Below are 16,378 nucleotides of genomic sequence, written 5' to 3'. Positions count from 1 at the left end.
ATTCCAACACAAATTCCTCTACCTGGCAGGACCTGTCACAAGGTCACATGACATGTTTGCTTCTTTCTTTCTAAAATCTGATAGAACAGGAGGAATGTCCTGGCACCTGGGCATTAGTGGATCATTTGAGATTTTAACAGAGATTCCATTTCAAAGGTTATTTCCAAGTCCTGACTCCCTTGGAGACTAGAAAATAGTCACTGTGTCAAAGACCCCTCTTCTCTTTGTGGGGGGTCAGAGTGGATGCTATTGGTGCCTGGCCCACATTCCCCTGCCCTTAGCTCTCCCAGGCAAGTCAGCTGACTTCTAGCCATCTTACCTGCTTTAGTTACCTTAGTTTTTCTTGGGTCTCAAGAGCCTGCTTTTGCCTGCCCCAGTGAATGGCTAAAAAACGTTGGGGAATTAATGTCACTTGGGAGCAGCCCTTCCTGACAGCCTCCTGAAAGGAGATGGTGTATCAGTACACTGGACTCTGTGTGTGCTCTACACTGTCTTCTAGGGTCCCCAAAAGGATTAAGGTCCACTGCGCATGATGGTGAAAGACGTGTCAGGATGCCCTATGTTTACTTTCGTTCACTTTCCCTTTCTCTGTTGAGGTTTCTTCCACCACTCACGTAAGCTACTCATGTCCAAATCCTGTCTCCAAGTCTATTCTAGGGAAGAGTGTAAACTAAGACAGAGGATGCTTGTGGCTCATATTCAAGGCAAACTCTGAGATTTTATCCTAAAGTAAATTGTCGTGACCTTGTAAACTGGTTGGGAGCACCTGACCTGCTGAGTTCATCAGTGCCTGTCTGGAGCAGAGGGACAATTAGGCCTGGAAAAGGGGGGCCTTTGAGTGGCAGCCGAGGGAGGAGATGTGAGGGAAACCTGTTAGGACAGCAGGAAGAAGAAGTTGGCTGACAGGCAGGATGGAACCAGGGCACCCGGGGAGCATGAGGACTTCAGAAAACAGCAAGAAGTGTAAGTTACACCAGGAAGGGACCAGGCAGATGTCCCGGATGAGAAAAGGAAGGCCTGGGACGAGGTGTCCCCAGCCTTTCTGGGCCAAGCCGAGACCGGAAGACTGCCTGGCAGGGGATGCCTGTGGTGGGGACACTCAAGCATCTCTGGGCAGTGGGACTGGCGGCTGTTGAGGTGCATTCCAGTCTCGAGGTTCAAAGCTGTGTGCATAAGGTGGGCACCCACCTGAGCACATTCTGGAGCTGATACCGCACCTGAAGGGATTACATCTCCTCAGCTCTGGCTCGTTCTTATTGTGTCATCTTTTAATCTTAGTGTTGCCAGGCCTTTTAGTTTTTCCAAAGAAGCCAGGTATCTGACATTTTATATAAATTGCCTAAATCTTTAAAAAAAATTTGGTGTCAGCTATAATATATTTTTGGCCTGAATAATGTCTCTAGGCCACCACCAGTCAACAACAGCATTTCTGTGTTCTTCCGTCCTATGTGCTCTATTTTCAATAATACTTCTAGAATTCTGCAGGCATGCCCAGCAGGAAGGCCAGCGTGGAATACAAGACAGACAAGGAGGACAGGTCATGGGGACATGCCAGTCCATCCACTGTTCTCACTAACTGTCACAGGGAAATGGGTTCCCTCTTTCAGCAAGGGCACAGAAGGGGAAGGCCCTAGGTCTGACAGCTCTGGTGTGGGAGTAAATGTCAGCACCTGCCTCCTGCCCTGAGATACAGACACAGCCAGCCAAAGAGGAGTTGATGATTGGACAGTGTTGCCTGCACGTAACTAGGTGAGGCTGGTGTGGGAACACTGCTGCCCCTCCGAGGCTGAGGCCCTCTCGCCTGGGGAGCTGAGTTCTCTGTGGAGCATGTTCCACAGGAGCATCTGGTCTACCACAGTACCTCAGCTCCACTGTAGCACAAATATCTCACTGCACAATCTTTGCCTTCTTTGTGTCATGGAAATTAGTATCAAAATCAAATAGGATCCCAATGTTCTCACAGGAAGCTTTCAGCTTCTCGATTCTCTAAGCCAGAGTGGTTCTATCTTAGGACTTCTCTCTCACACAAGACTGGCGCTCAGAGAACTGGGATGAGGGAGTTTGTAGACTTCATTGCCATGGACTCCCATAGTTGGTATTGTCAATAGTATCTTTCACTAGGGGAGAGCTGAATAGGTAGGTTCTGAACTACTGAAGATTAACTTCCTGAGTGTTTTCTCAGCCTCTGGCCATATCGCTGAGAAGCTAAGCAATGAAAACCTTCATCTGGACCTCTGAGAAGAACCATTCTGAATACCAGGAGATCAGGTTTCATCAAAAGACAGGCTCTGAGGACCTAATCTTGCTGGTTCTGAAGACTGTTTCTGAGTCTTTGGGCCCTACTTATATAATTATATCAAGAGCCAAAGGAGTGAGGCTACTGTGAAGGAAACTCAAATTATCCTCTGGCAACAGCAAAGCATTTCTACTCACTCACCGTGTACTCTGGGGGTATCCTGGCACCGAACCCAAAGGCTGGGAACATTTTGTCACTAAAAAAAAAAAAAAAAAAGAAGTTGCTTTATTTATCATCTAATGAGGGAGAAAAACATGAACTCTGTTACCTCGCTAGGTATGTTGCTATGCCAGGTGCTGACTCACGCTTCTGGGTTATCCGTGGTGACAGGGAATAGCAATGACATGGGTAATTAAAAATCCAGAAATAATCCACTGAGTTCATTATAGTCATTAGTCTGTGACTTCTTCCCTTACTTTTGGCTAGATTTGATGCCAACAAATAAAATGGCCCCAGGATTTCCTCACCTCCTTTATTCCAGACTCTGTCTCCTTTGAAAAAATGATCATGAATTAGGTTAACTCCTGTGGTTGACTGTGCTACATATACATTATCTTTTTCAATCCTTATAGGGAGAGATGATTACTCCCATTTTACAAGTGGAGAGATGCCTTGGGAAGTAAAGTGACTAGTCCAAGATCATGCTGCTGGTTAGATCCAGGGTTCAAATACAGACAAGCCTGAATCCAAGGGGATATTAAAAAGCAATAGAAAGCTTGGAAGGCTGACTTATTGACAGAACTCAGTTTCATCTACAAAATTCATTTTATCCACTATTTTATCTTGTATAAGCAGCAACAGATTGTTTACATGTCCTGTCTCCTGAATTCAAAGCAATGCTGTGCTTTATATTAATATCTTTATATCTCCACTGCCTCCTTTCCTCAAACTGCCCCTTGTCCCTACCTTCAGAATGATACTTGCCATAGAGCGTGTACCTAATAAATATTTAATGACTAAATAATCCATGAACTGAATCATTAAGTTATGGCTATATTTATAAAGAAGAAAAATTCTTGTGAAAACCAATGAGAATCACATATGTGTCTTTTGGCTTGATTTCTCTTATGTTACTTGAAATTTCTCTCAATTTACACATTCATGTATGTTATATCTTAACTTTAACTTTACTGTCCAATAGGTAAGAGGATGGGGAGAAGAATGAAAATTTATTGGCCTATACAATGTGCCAAGCACTATGCTAGGCAATATATATACTTATTTAATTCTCAAATAACATTTGAAGATCTACCTACTTATTATTCCCACCTTACAGATGAATAAATTGAGTCTGAGAAAGACGAAGAAAGTCTCAGAAACCCTCAGGTGTTTCCCAGAGAGAATTGTGTGATTTCAAAGCCAATGCTCTTTCTGTGAATGATTACATATAGCATTAAATGGGATTTCCTTCTGGCACTTCCGGCAACAAGGCCCAGTGACCAGAAAACAAATAAGACGGAGGACTGTTGCAATGGAGGCTCTGGAATATTGCTCTCGTCAGATGGCGTGTCCTTCTCACGCCATTTACCTTTTACTTTCTCTCCCATTAAAAATGCAACCGAGATTTGTTCTTGGAACAATCCCCACATTTTTCAGTTCTTTGCAGAGTTAGTTGAAGAGAAAGGAAAATTCAGGTTAGGGCTCACTGTCCCTCAGCATTTTGGGAAACAAAAAGGAACACCCACCCCCCACCACCATCTCAGCCCCACCCTGTGACTGAGAAGTCAAAGTCAGATTCTCACCCATCACCATCTATCTGATGTGAAGGTCATTAGTAGTCAATAATGGCCTTGATAAAACTTTACCAAAACACAGCCAATTTGACCAAATTTGGGGCAGGGATTGGTAGATGCAAGGAAATCAGAATCCTGTGAAATCAAAGTCTAAATTCTCCGGGAAAATCACCAACTCCCCCTTTTCCTCACTGTTGTGTAGATAAGAGCTTTGCGGTACATTGCATTTAGCATGTATTAGAATAGGTATTAATGCTGATAAACAGAAAATCACAACAGCTTATAAAGGATTAGCTACAGCTTTGAGAAAAAATACTTCTGGTCCTTGGAAATACGAAATATTTTGCCTCAGCAATGTCTTCTTAACCATAACAAGGGCAAGCAGGTGTGGAAAGAAATATGTTGGGGAATTTTATAGGTAATATCCAGTTAAGTCTGGAAGAAAGCTTTCCTGGATGGAGGATGGGTCCTAGTTCTGTCCTCAGAGCTGGTTCAGAAGTCAAAACAGAAACCCAGGAGGTGCCATACCCTTTACTTTATTTTCTTCTTGATGAGTTTAGGAAGGGTGTGATCTAATATTTCACCCATTTCTAATCACCAAACCAGTGTTCCAGCCTTAATGATATTCCTTTACATCTTCTCCTCCACCCATGGGAATTTGAAGTTTGCTGAGCATGATGTAATGTTATGTAACTGAGTGTATGGAGATGGGAAAAATGTCTCACCTACAAGATAAATAATTACTGAGCCAGTGGGGTGAGGGTGGGGGGGCAGGAGCAATAATCCTCTGAAGTTAGCCACCACAAAGACTAGCTAATAAGCATACTAAAGAAAATATTTCAAGCCTAAACCCAATGGGCTTAAACATCGCTCTTCCTGATTAAAAATAAAACTAGGCAGAGAGGAGTCTTCTTATGCAGGAGGCAAGAGAAGGCAAGTTGAGCACACAGTGAGCATCAGCAGGCATCACATCAAAGAACTTGAGACTGGATCGTCAGCACTGAGTGAAGGGGCCACTTAGCAACTTTTGGGAAAATGACTGGTGAAACATGACTATACGGAAAATTCAGGGGTGTATCACTACATTGATAAAGGCAATATTTCTTACTATTGGAGTAAAATAGTGTAAAATAGAGTAAAAAACAGTCTATGGTCTTCAGTGCAATGAGCATGCTATCCTAAACTTCTTTGGGAATGACCATGGTCAAAGGATCTCCAGATGGAAGATTCATTTTCAACCACCATTTTTACCCTCCCTGTTAGGAAGGCTTTGAAATAAATTAGAAGTTAATAAAAGTAAAGACAAATTACTGCATCCACAGGAAAATGGAGACAACCTCAGAGCAAAATGACATTTCAGAAGACCTGGACATTTAATAAAGATTGTTCTCTAAAACAGTGGTTTTAAAACTGGGGTATATGGAAATGCAGAAATGCAAAACCCTACTGCGGATATAAAAGCACTTTTTTTTTTCTTGTTTGTTTGTTTTTTCTTTTAAGGAAATTGGTATTCAGTTTCTCAACCCCCCCTATGTATTCTTTGCTGAAATTGATCTTCTGGGAACACCTGCGATGGAAAGACCTATTCTTCACTCACACCTTTCCTTTTCTAATTACCCTTTTCCTTTACCCCTTCTGAATCTTAAACACCACTGTGCATTGCTCCATGGTGTAAAAAACTCTACAGGAATCATTCTAAATATGAATGATTCACTAGCAAACAAATCTTTTTGCAAGTCAAGTAGTTGCCAATTTTTGTTTTAAAAAAATTGTAAGAAGTGCTGATGTCAGCTGGTAGGTCACTAAAAATATATTTTGATAATAGACCATTATATGATTTTTTAAATACATTACTTAGGATTGAATAGTACTGCTAGTCAAACTCCATTATCACATAATTTCTTGTAAGAACAAGTTTTTTTAGCATTCACATTGATAGAAACAAAAAATTGGATTAAAATTGATGCTAGACTCTCCCATTCTGGAAACAGGTAGTATTCATCCACAGATCAGTAAACTAATTGAAAAAGAAAAACCCAATCTGTTTCATTAAGAGTTTTTATTTTTATAGGCAATAATTAGATATTAAAATTTTTAATATATTTATGTTCTTTCGATGAATTGTTCACTAGAAGATATTTTAAAGTACTTTGAATATTTTCAACACAAAAATTTTAGAAATTAAAAATTTTATACAGTATTCCCTCACTTATCGCGAGTATTATGTTCTAGATCCCACCGCAATAGGTAAAAATCCGCGAAGTAGGAACCTTACACTTATTTTAGTATTTATATATATTTTAAGGCTTTATAAACCCTCCCCACACACTTATAAACCATTCCCAGTCCCTTATTAACCTTTTCCACACTTTTATAAATGCTACTTCTGTTCTTAAACATATTCTACTCTTAAACCTACGTAACTTTAACAACATACGTATACAGTACTGTGATATAGTGAAAAATCCACAATAAATAATTAAATATAATATTTTTTAAAATCCCACGATACAGTGAGGCCACACTAAGTGAACCACGATATAGAGAGGGACTACTGTATTCATATAGTTATGAGAGAAATGTGTGAAACAGTGATCAATAAAAGAATTTCAATCCAAAAATTTAAATATACATTATGATGAAATCCTGTGGGGGAAGGGAATGGAAATATGAGCTCATGAAAAAGAAAAAAAAAACAATTAAGATTCTCAACTCAAAATGAAAAGCTTGTTCATGCATTTTTAAATGGATGATGGTGGGTATCAAATAGCTATGGCATTTAGATTCCCCTGAATACACTCATAAAGTTATATAAGAGTTGTATTTTTAAAAGTCTATATTTACGATACACTAGATTTTTCATTCTTTGTCACTATTTAAACTCATGATGCAAAACATTAGATTTCAATGTAAAAATGTGTGAAGTTTATGCATTTTTATAAAATTTTTTTTAGGGATATCTGAACCAATTTTTTAAAGATCATTGGTCCAAAATGATTTTTAACTTGGCACAATAGTTCTTTTTCCCTGTTGTGTACAGTTTATTTTTTAAAAATAAATTAAAATTATTAATGATAATAGTCTCTATTAAGTATTTATAACAGGAAGAACCTGTGTTAGCTAGCCACTTTATTCTTTCTGCTACATAAATTTATTTTTTAATCTTATTTTTCAATTACAGTTGACATTCAATATTTTTTATATTAGTTTCAGGTACACAGCATAGTGGTTAGACAATTAGATAGTTTACAAAGTGATCTCCCTGATAATTCAAGTACCCACCTGGCACCATACATAGTAATTGCAATATTATTGACTCTATTCCCTAGTCTGAACTTCACACCTCTGTGCTAGCTACCCACTTAATATTTAATCCTTACAACTGCTCTGCAAGTGAAGTTAGATAAATCTTCAATTTTCAATCAAGGAAACCAAGGCCCAGGTCCACCTGTCATCAGGACCCCATGCTCTTTCTATCACCCCTGTTGACTGCCCTTCCTAGTTGGTCAGGCCTAATGACTCACAATAAAAAGAGTAAGTTCATCCATGTTCTAAAAACAGCAAAGGGCAGAATTAGCAGAATTCACCATCCCCAGGAGGCCCTCCTTGACCATTCTCTTCCCACAGAAGAGCTAACCTTGTCCTCCTCATGCAGTCTCCATCCTTACAAAGGACAATGCTGTCCTGGCCATGCTGGGCTGAAATTTATGTACATGCCTTTCTCACCCATGAGATTGTGAACCACTTGGGGGTTTTATTCACTTCTGTCTGTCTTTATGGCACCATGTGAGGTGCCTGGCACCCAATGGGTCCTGTGTAAGCTCTTAGCCATTTCATCTGACTGGTCTTACCTGACAGCTCTGGGTCTCAATCCTGGAAGCTCATTAGAATTAAAAGTACTGATTCCCCAGGATGCATACCAGCCTAACTAAATCAGAGTCTCTGGAGTGGAGTCCAGTGTGCAACCAAGGTTGAGAAGCACTAACTGGTGTTGGGAGGATGGAAAAGGTAGCACTGTGGCCTTAACCTGCCTTCTGAGTTCTACCCTTATCCTCTGCACTTGAAAACACCTGTCGGGTTGGCTTTCAGTTCTAACCTTGTACCACACCCAGCACATTGAAGATTTCTGATATTCTTGTCTCATTGTGGGGTGGCCACATCTATAAAATGGCAGTCTGTACTTCCAAGCAATGTGTTCTGTATCTATACTCTCTTGACAGCAGATAGACCAGCGTTTTCTTTAGAGGACATGGCAGGTGGTCAAAGGCACATGTCTATGGGACCAAGAGGTGGATATCACCTTAGCCTTGAGCAGCCTGAGGAGACCAGGATGTTCACAGGAGCTGGGCAAGTCTATGACTGACTGGGAAAGTATAAGTTTGTGTGTGTATGTGCATGTGTGTGCATATGTGCAAATGCATGTGTGTGTGTGTGTACTTGTACCTGTGCAGTCAAAGGGGAGGGAATGAGTGGTGGTATCTTACAGAGATGCAGAGAGAGAACAGGCTGGCAGGATTTCCTTCTGGGCTTGAGGACCAGATGTTTGGAAGGGGCGTCCCTTCAAGGCCACCCTGAGAAGAGCCTTACACATCTCTGAAGCTGTTCCACTTCACGGATCACCTCGTAACAACCTGTTAGCAATGACTATACAAGGCAGAAAGAACACCCTGGCTGTCAGAGGCTGGGAGGAATTTCTAAAGCTCATGGGGATTAAAAACCTCTGTGTCGCTGCAGGGGGGGCAACGATGCCTTCTGTCAGTTTTTATTCAAGTGTTTCTGTCAGTTTTTATTCAAGTGTTTCTTTTTGAGCATCAACCTCACTGGCTTTGATATGAGAAAAAATTAATACCAAAGCCCCGACTTAAATTTCCTGACTCTGCCTGTCTGTTGCCTACGCGCTCACACAAAGGAGAGACTGCGAGGCACTTGTCACTTTTCAGGAGAGCAGCTTGCTTTACACAGCCTGCTAGGGAGTCTTTTCAAAGAGTGTCAGGATTTTCAATCCTCTTTTCTTCCTCGGGTATTTTTCCATTTCTGTGCTGAGCTGTCATATATATATATGTTTATGTATGTGATCCACTGAGCTGAAGAAACCTGATTTTCTTGGCCTGTTGGGGCTCACACGTTCCATATTATCCTATTAAGGTTTTACAAAGAATCACGATTTTTCACATAACCCCTACGGTGTCATATCTTATTTTTGTAATGAATGTGTATTTTTTGAGGGAATACAAAATGCTCCCCAGACTCTGTCTGGCTTACATTATAAAGGGATAACAGCTTTGAAAGATGAAGGGGTCACTCCAATTAGAGTCTCCACATCTGGCACATGAGGTAATCAGGGAACAGAGAGGTTTTAAGCAGCTTGTTCCAGATCAGCCAGCAAGAATGCCCCAGGGTGCTGGCCATCAGCATCTCATTTTCTGACCACCCACCAATCTTCTCGTTGGAATTCATTATTATTATTATTATTTTAAAAATATTTTTTTAATTTATTTTTAGAGAGAAGGGAAGGGAGAAAGGAAAAGAGGGAGGGAAACATCAATGTGTGGTTGCCTCTCGTGCACCCTCAACTGCGGAGCTGGCCTGCGACCCAGGCATGTGCCCTGACTGGGAATCCAACCAGGAACCTTTGGTTCGCAGGTCAGCCCTCAATCCACTGAGCTACACCAGCCAGGGCTGGAATTCATTATTATACAGCCTTCTCCACTGAAGAATCAGTCAGTTTTATTATTAAGCACCTATTGTTGTCTGACACGTATAAAATGCCTTTACCTACTTCTTTTATAAGCATTTGAAGAATTTAAAAGTTATTAAGATTATTAAAGATATTTTTTCCCTTCCTTTTTGTCTTTTATGTACACATTATTATACTGGATTATTTGTGTGTGTGTGTGTGTGTGTGTATGTGTGTGTGTGTGTGTGTGTGTGTGTGTGTGTGTGTGTGTGTGTGTGACAGAAAGAAGGGTAAGGAGAATTACTGTTTTGGTGTCCTTGAGGACATTTAGAGAAGTTTCTGACAGTGGAGATGCAATTTGTCAGTCTTTTCTTTTTTTTGATAGGAATCTCCATATGCTACAGACCCATATAGGAATCCTTCCTGTATTTGGGCCTAAGGAAATCAGAACTGAAACTCAAGTTATCTTCACAATCACTATCTCTAGGTTAAATATGAGAAGTATTGCTTCAATAAGGTAATGTAAGTGCTGTTGCCCTGTTCTAAATGTTTAGGAAAGGAAGTGTCAGCAAGAGCCCAAGTGTTTAAAGCTTTCTGATTTTACTGTCCATTCATTTCCCAACTGCCCTCATGCCCATTTGAGTTACTGGCAATGGCCACACTAAATCAAGAGCCTCACCAGCAGGAAGGACACTAAAGGGACCTTTCCCATTACCTGTCCTATTGGCTTCTAAGTTGTGTCATTCTTTATGGTGTCTGCAGTAATAGTTTTTTAAATTTTTTTTAACATGGTTAACACCAATTATGAAACTACATAAAATAGAAATCATACTATCCCCTAAATTTTCTCTGAAATCGAAGGATAGAATTGCTTTACTTATTTTCCTGGTTTAAAAGATCATTCAATCAGATGCTGCTCATTATTAACTAGGTTTGTTTTATAATCACAATAGGGAGTCAACTGGGATTTACCCATATTTATATTTACATTGATTCTACCTCAAAAAGCCTTCTTGAACAAGCACATGAACAACTTCATCTCAGTCTGAAAATATTGGAAATGCAGAGAGAACTCAGTTTAATGTTATGTATGTAAATCACTTCTAACAGGGAATTATCTTAGTGGAAAAGGTCAGTATTTACCATCAAGTAAAAATAAATATAATACTCATCTGATTCCAAAATAATGCTTCCTGTATACACACACTTGCATGGGCACACACACATGCATGTGGGCACACACATATCCTCTACTAAAGTTACCAGTATCTTCTGAGGTCAGTGAAATACAGGGATTGTGAACTTAAGCTGTGGAATGAGACAGATATGGACTCAAGGCCTGTCTCTGGCTATGCACTGTCACAGGTTACTTAACCTCTCTGCACAGCTTTCCTTTTCTGCTAAGTAATACCTACTACATAAGGGTTCATATGAAGACTAGATGCAATAATGTCCAATATTAGTGCTTCTCAAGCTCTAAAGGGCTCTCAACTCCTCTGGACATCTTGTTAAAATGCAGGTTCTGATTCAGTAAGTCTGGAATGGGGCTTGAGATTCTAAGCTCCCAGGTGATGCTGGTAGGTAGCTCATAGACTAAACTTCGAGGAGCAAGGCACATATTAAAACTTTGGGATTGACTGTGGGAGAGAGGGCAGGGCAGGGGAAGGGAGAGCAATGGGGGAAGAATGGGATAACTGTAATAGAACAACAATAAAGACAAACAAATAAATAAATTCCAGGTTTAAAACAAACAAAAAACTTTGAGAAACCAAAATTGTTATCCAGTGATCTTGCAAGCCAACTGAAAAGAAGGAAATCTGAGAGAGAGAGAGAGAGAGAGTATGTGGGTGTGACTAAGGTGAACATGGCATGAACTCAGTTTCTGTAGCTTTGGGGCAAGGTTCTATTCCGTCTCTGTGTGAGCATTTGCATGATGAGTTGGTAGGCTTAATTTCCATTCTTCTGCCAAGGATCAGCCAGAGACCATTAGAACCCACAGAGAGACAATAAGGCCTGAGCCACCTGAAAGTCTCATACCTGTCATAGTCTTGGCAAATCTCCCCTACCGCCACCAAAGCCTTCAGGTACTCGTTGGGTTGGTAAGGGTGGATGTAGTGCAGGGAACAGCTGTTCCTAGGATCCCCGTTTGAGGCAGTGAAATCTATAGCTACCTGGAAGAGAAAAACAGGAGAATGGGTAGATTTAAAGTGAATGCATCTCATAGGAATTGTGATCAGCCTCAAGAAAGACATAGCCCGAGATAGAAAAAAAGCAGCATGTTACCTACCCTGCCAATGAGTTAGAGAAGAAATTAATTAGCTTAAGAAACTAGGGTTGAGACCCATTTCTGTAGCCTTCCATCCCCCATCCCCCACTGCCCTCTCTTCTCTCTTTCCAAACAGAAGTTGAAATTGACATACAGGTCAGAAAGACCAGCTGCTGTTGATCTATGTCACCAAGCAGTAAGGACAGAATATCATAATTCACTAAGAAAGCACTTCTGTGCTCTCTGGCAGGGCAACACCTTCTCAGAGGCATAGGTCAAATCCCTTAAAACCAAATTCTGTGTTAAAGATGCGGTCTATCTAAGGAAGCCATTGTTGTATTTTCTTCAGTGGCCGATGGGAGAGAGATGTGCTGATGTGGTTATAATAAATTTTATGCAAAGAGCAGCTCCATGTAAGGTATTCAGCTTTTGGTTCCCATTCATGTAAGAACTGCTGCCTATAACAGAGCAGATGCCTGGATGTTATGGCATTGTGAGCGGGAAATGGAGAAGCAAGACCTGTCTTCCCACCTTGAACTTTCTAAAGTTTTGCTGACCCCCAACATCATCTAAATAAACAGTGGACTCATCCAACACTTTAAAATAACAACAATAAAAATGCTTAAGCCTCAAGGGTGCTAAAACAGGAAGGAATTCCTTCTGATTTCCTACATTATTACTATTTAGATAAAAGTTAATCCAGCAAATACCTCTCTAGAAAATTAGGGTGAGAGGGGAAGGGGGAGAGAGAGATTAAAATGAAGAAAGAAAGGTTCATGTTGCATCTTTCCTTTTTCTTCAGAGCTCAACAGAATTCACTCACTGGCTTATTAATGATCCAGAGTCTCTTTTCTCTTATGATCTTGTGGGTGAGAAGTGTTATCTGTATAATATTTGGCAAAATTCCATTACAGCAAATAATTAGAATGTCCCATTGGATTTATTAAGATGAGAAGTTACTTTCAGAAGGACAGAGACAATGTACTATGTGCTGTCTGTTCAGCCTAGAAGAGTAAGGTTGACAGGGAAAAAATGTCACCCATGTCTTATATTGTAAGCCTGCAATAGAATCAAACTAACTAGAAGAGATAAAGCTAACCATAATTTACTTATAACCTTTTTTTAAAAATAAAGTTTGTTGTTGGTTATTTTTTTACTGATTTTTTTCCCTCACCCCCTTCCTAAGAATATGTTGAAAATAAGTTTAAGCAGGATACAAATTCTATTTTCATAATACCCAGATGTTTTCAAGTAGGGAGTACCAACTGATAAAATGCTAGTACTACCAGCGTTTCCAAAAAAAGGGTCATCTGAAGAAAAATGGCACAATACTTTCCTACCCCTTATAGATGCCCTTACTAGAGCTAACAAAGGAAGAAAAGAGGGGTAGCCTTTGTTAAAACCCTACTCTGTCTCACACACTATGCTAATTGCTTTTTATATATTGTAATTTCATTTTCAAAAAGATTCTGGGAGGTAGAGATTGTTATTGCTTTTAGTTGAGGAAGATCCTGATCCCCAAAGGTGATGAATCAGGTCACATAGGTCATAGGGGATGGAGCTGGTTTAAACTCAAGTCTATATGACTCCAAAGACTCTGCTCCTCCATTATATCAGTACACATCCAAGAGGACAGGAGGCCTGCAACCAGCATCCTGAGATGTCTCATGGGAACATTTTCTTCTTACAAAGAATGGAAGGGATTTGGCCTGGAGGAAGGGAGACTAGCTAAGAGGCAACTACATTAATTTAGGAGAGAAGAATGGCCTTAAATGAAGATCTCTTTGCAATCAGAGCAGTTGTAAAAGGTAGGAAAAGGGAAATTGAAGTGTGTGTGTGTGTGTGTGTGCACTCGCATGTGGGCTTTCAAATATGTTACTGAGGATGACTGGAGGTGACCTAAAAGGACCAGTAAAATCCAGTATCTTCTGATATAGATTTCATCCAGAAGGTGAAAGCCAATCCACTGGAGGAAACAAGAGGAAGACAATAGTTGATGGTCCTTTTACTGAAGGACTGATGACACGTGGTTGTGGGGGGAAACCTACATGTATCTGTGACCTAGAAGGAGGTGGGAGCACTTCAGAAACCCACCCACGGGGCTGCAACCAGACAAAGGTCCACGAGGCACACTCGAGAGGTGCTTGAGAAACAGTGTTTAGTGAAATCATACACCTACAGCTCTCCTGGGTTTACTAAGCTCAAACATGCAGGGTCACCACTCAGCCTCTTTGTCCTAAGGAGACACACATAAGTGACAATGGCACCTTGCATGTGTGTATGTAGTGTCTCAAAAGTAAAAACAATGCTAGGAAGGCCAGGTGTGAAGCCACCTCTTTCTCTCCTACTAAAGACAACATTTGAGAACTCTAGAGGCTTCTAAAGAATGTGAGAGTGTTGTTATGGAGATCACTTTGATTCTGCTCCGATTTATCTAAGATGCAAATCATTGGCAGGTGTGGATACTTGGCAAATATTGAGTATCTATGGCTCCCCTTGTTCGGTAGTATGATGATGCCCTTCACTGTGGATCACCACACTCCTCTACCTGTGCTTCTCCCCCCTGCAGTTGACCACTGTGCCATGTGCTGATTTCCTGACTGAGAGTCAAGGGCATCCTGTGATGGCAGAAACATGCTAGTGTCTTGATATAAAACCAGAGAATAAAATCAGATAATATAAAGATAAGGGGGGAAACCTCCTTAAAAAAATGACAACTCAAGAGATGTAATTTTTCCTCCTTCCTCCCCAGGCACCAAGTGGTGACAACTGAGCCCAGGTACATCACGTGAGCATGCTGTGGTATTGGGAGAATGTCTAGATGAACATACATAGATTTGGCCATGTCTTAAAATAAACAAATATGGGGCTGGAATGAGGGTCAGGCAAGAGAGGTCACTGGGACTCAAACTCCGGAAGGCACACATTCTCAGCTGACCCTACATTTGCATGACCTTGAGTGTCAGTGGCTCCTTAAATTTTGCACCCTTGGGACCTCTCTTGCCTCACTCTTATCTGGCCCTGCTCTGTCATTTCATTTCTATCAACTCTTTATCCTCATGCTAGGAATCATGCCCTTATGTGTAACAAACTAGGGCGAGGCAGAGATGAAAGTAGGGGACTGTGATAGAAAATGCTAAGGACAGAAAGTGAACAGGATTTGGTGACTGATTAAATGTGGCACTGGATGCCACATTTAAGAAAAGTAGGGAATGGGACTAGCCAGATTTCTTTGGGGATAGAGGAGAGGACATCCTGAGAATAGTGGAACAACCTGAAGATCAATGTTCGAAGGTTGGTATTAAGCTGTCTGTACTTGGTAGTACTGGCTAGACATACAACATGCCTGATGGAAATTTTACTCTCTTTTCTTGCAAGCAGGCCTCTGGGCACAGGCGGATTTAATGGTGGGCCCCAACTTCTGAAGGGCCCTGCAAAACCCCAACTTTACACCTTTTTCTAACAACACCAAGTTTGGTTTCATGACTACACTGCATAAAATATGGTTAACATGTATTTTTATTTTCCCTGTCTCTCTCTTTTATTTAAGGGGCCCAATATTTTCTTCTGTGCCTGGGGCCTCAACCGACCTTAATCCACCTCAGCCTCTGGAGGGCGGTCCACTTTTCCCATGGGGATGGCCCCATATCTGACAACCACAGAGGCTCTTCAGGCTCAGGAATTCTGATAAAGCATTGAACAAGGGGTATAAACTCAAAAATCAACTGATGAATAAGGAAATAAACCAAAGATCCTTATGACCTACCCCTTTCCGTAGTTCCCATTACTCATAACGAAAATATTTTATCATTTGACCAGAGAGCAACAGACAGTCTTAAGTATGTGGCATCTAAAGATTTTTTTTTCCTGGTGCGTGATGGTTTCTAAAGTCTCCCTGATGGAGCAGGAGATAAAATATCCATCTTCAGGGGGTGGACTTCTACCAAGAATTCTCTGTGCTCTTTATAGTTAGCTTTAGTGAAACGAGAAGAGAGTGAAAGGTTACTGTCTCCCTGTTTATTTTAAAAAGCAACAGGGAGACAGTTAAAGATGGGATGAAGTTGAGAAATAGAAGCAAGCAAATGACTGAAAATTGCCAGCATGTGGAGGTGGCTACTGATGCCTGGCGCCCTGAAGGGAGTGATCTTGCAGAGCCACCACGTTTTCATTTTCCGATACAAAGCATTTGTTTACAGAAGCCTATGGTTCTGGTATGTGCTCCAATCTTCTCAGCGGGCAGCCCGAGAACAGGCGCCCACCCATGGTTCTCCCCTTCTGCCCAGGACGCCTCTCTCACCAGTAGGCAGAGCTGGGGAGCAGCCTGGCAAAACCCTGTCCAGTAGGAATGCAAAATGCTCCCTCCTGCCACCAAGTCCCCAATGTGTAGGGGCTGCTTTCCAGAAAGG

The 16,378-nt window shown here is 41.1% G+C and overlaps 1 protein-coding gene across 2 annotated transcripts in view; it reads right to left on the bottom strand.

Moving 5' to 3' along the window:
* CPNE4 (copine 4) overlaps positions 1–16,378 on the bottom strand; it is a 433,285-nt gene that overhangs the window by 14,127 nt on the left and 402,780 nt on the right. For both annotated transcript variants that reach the window (XM_090283000.1, XM_090283001.1), the window contains exons 11-12: positions 11,744–11,877; positions 2,438–2,492 (exon numbers count right to left, since the gene is read on the bottom strand). In XM_090283000.1, coding sequence (XP_090139126.1) covers positions 2,438–2,492; positions 11,744–11,877 — 189 coding nt within the window. The remainder of the gene's footprint in view (positions 1–2,437; positions 2,493–11,743; positions 11,878–16,378) is intronic.

This window comes from Furipterus horrens, unplaced genomic scaffold (genome assembly GCF_987537825.1).
Source record: "Furipterus horrens unplaced genomic scaffold, mFurHor1.1.pri manual_scaffold_7, whole genome shotgun sequence".
Taxonomy (NCBI): Eukaryota; Metazoa; Chordata; class Mammalia; order Chiroptera; family Furipteridae; genus Furipterus; species Furipterus horrens.
Note: the sequence above shows the minus strand (reverse complement) of the source record. Positions and strands in the feature narration are given on the sequence as shown.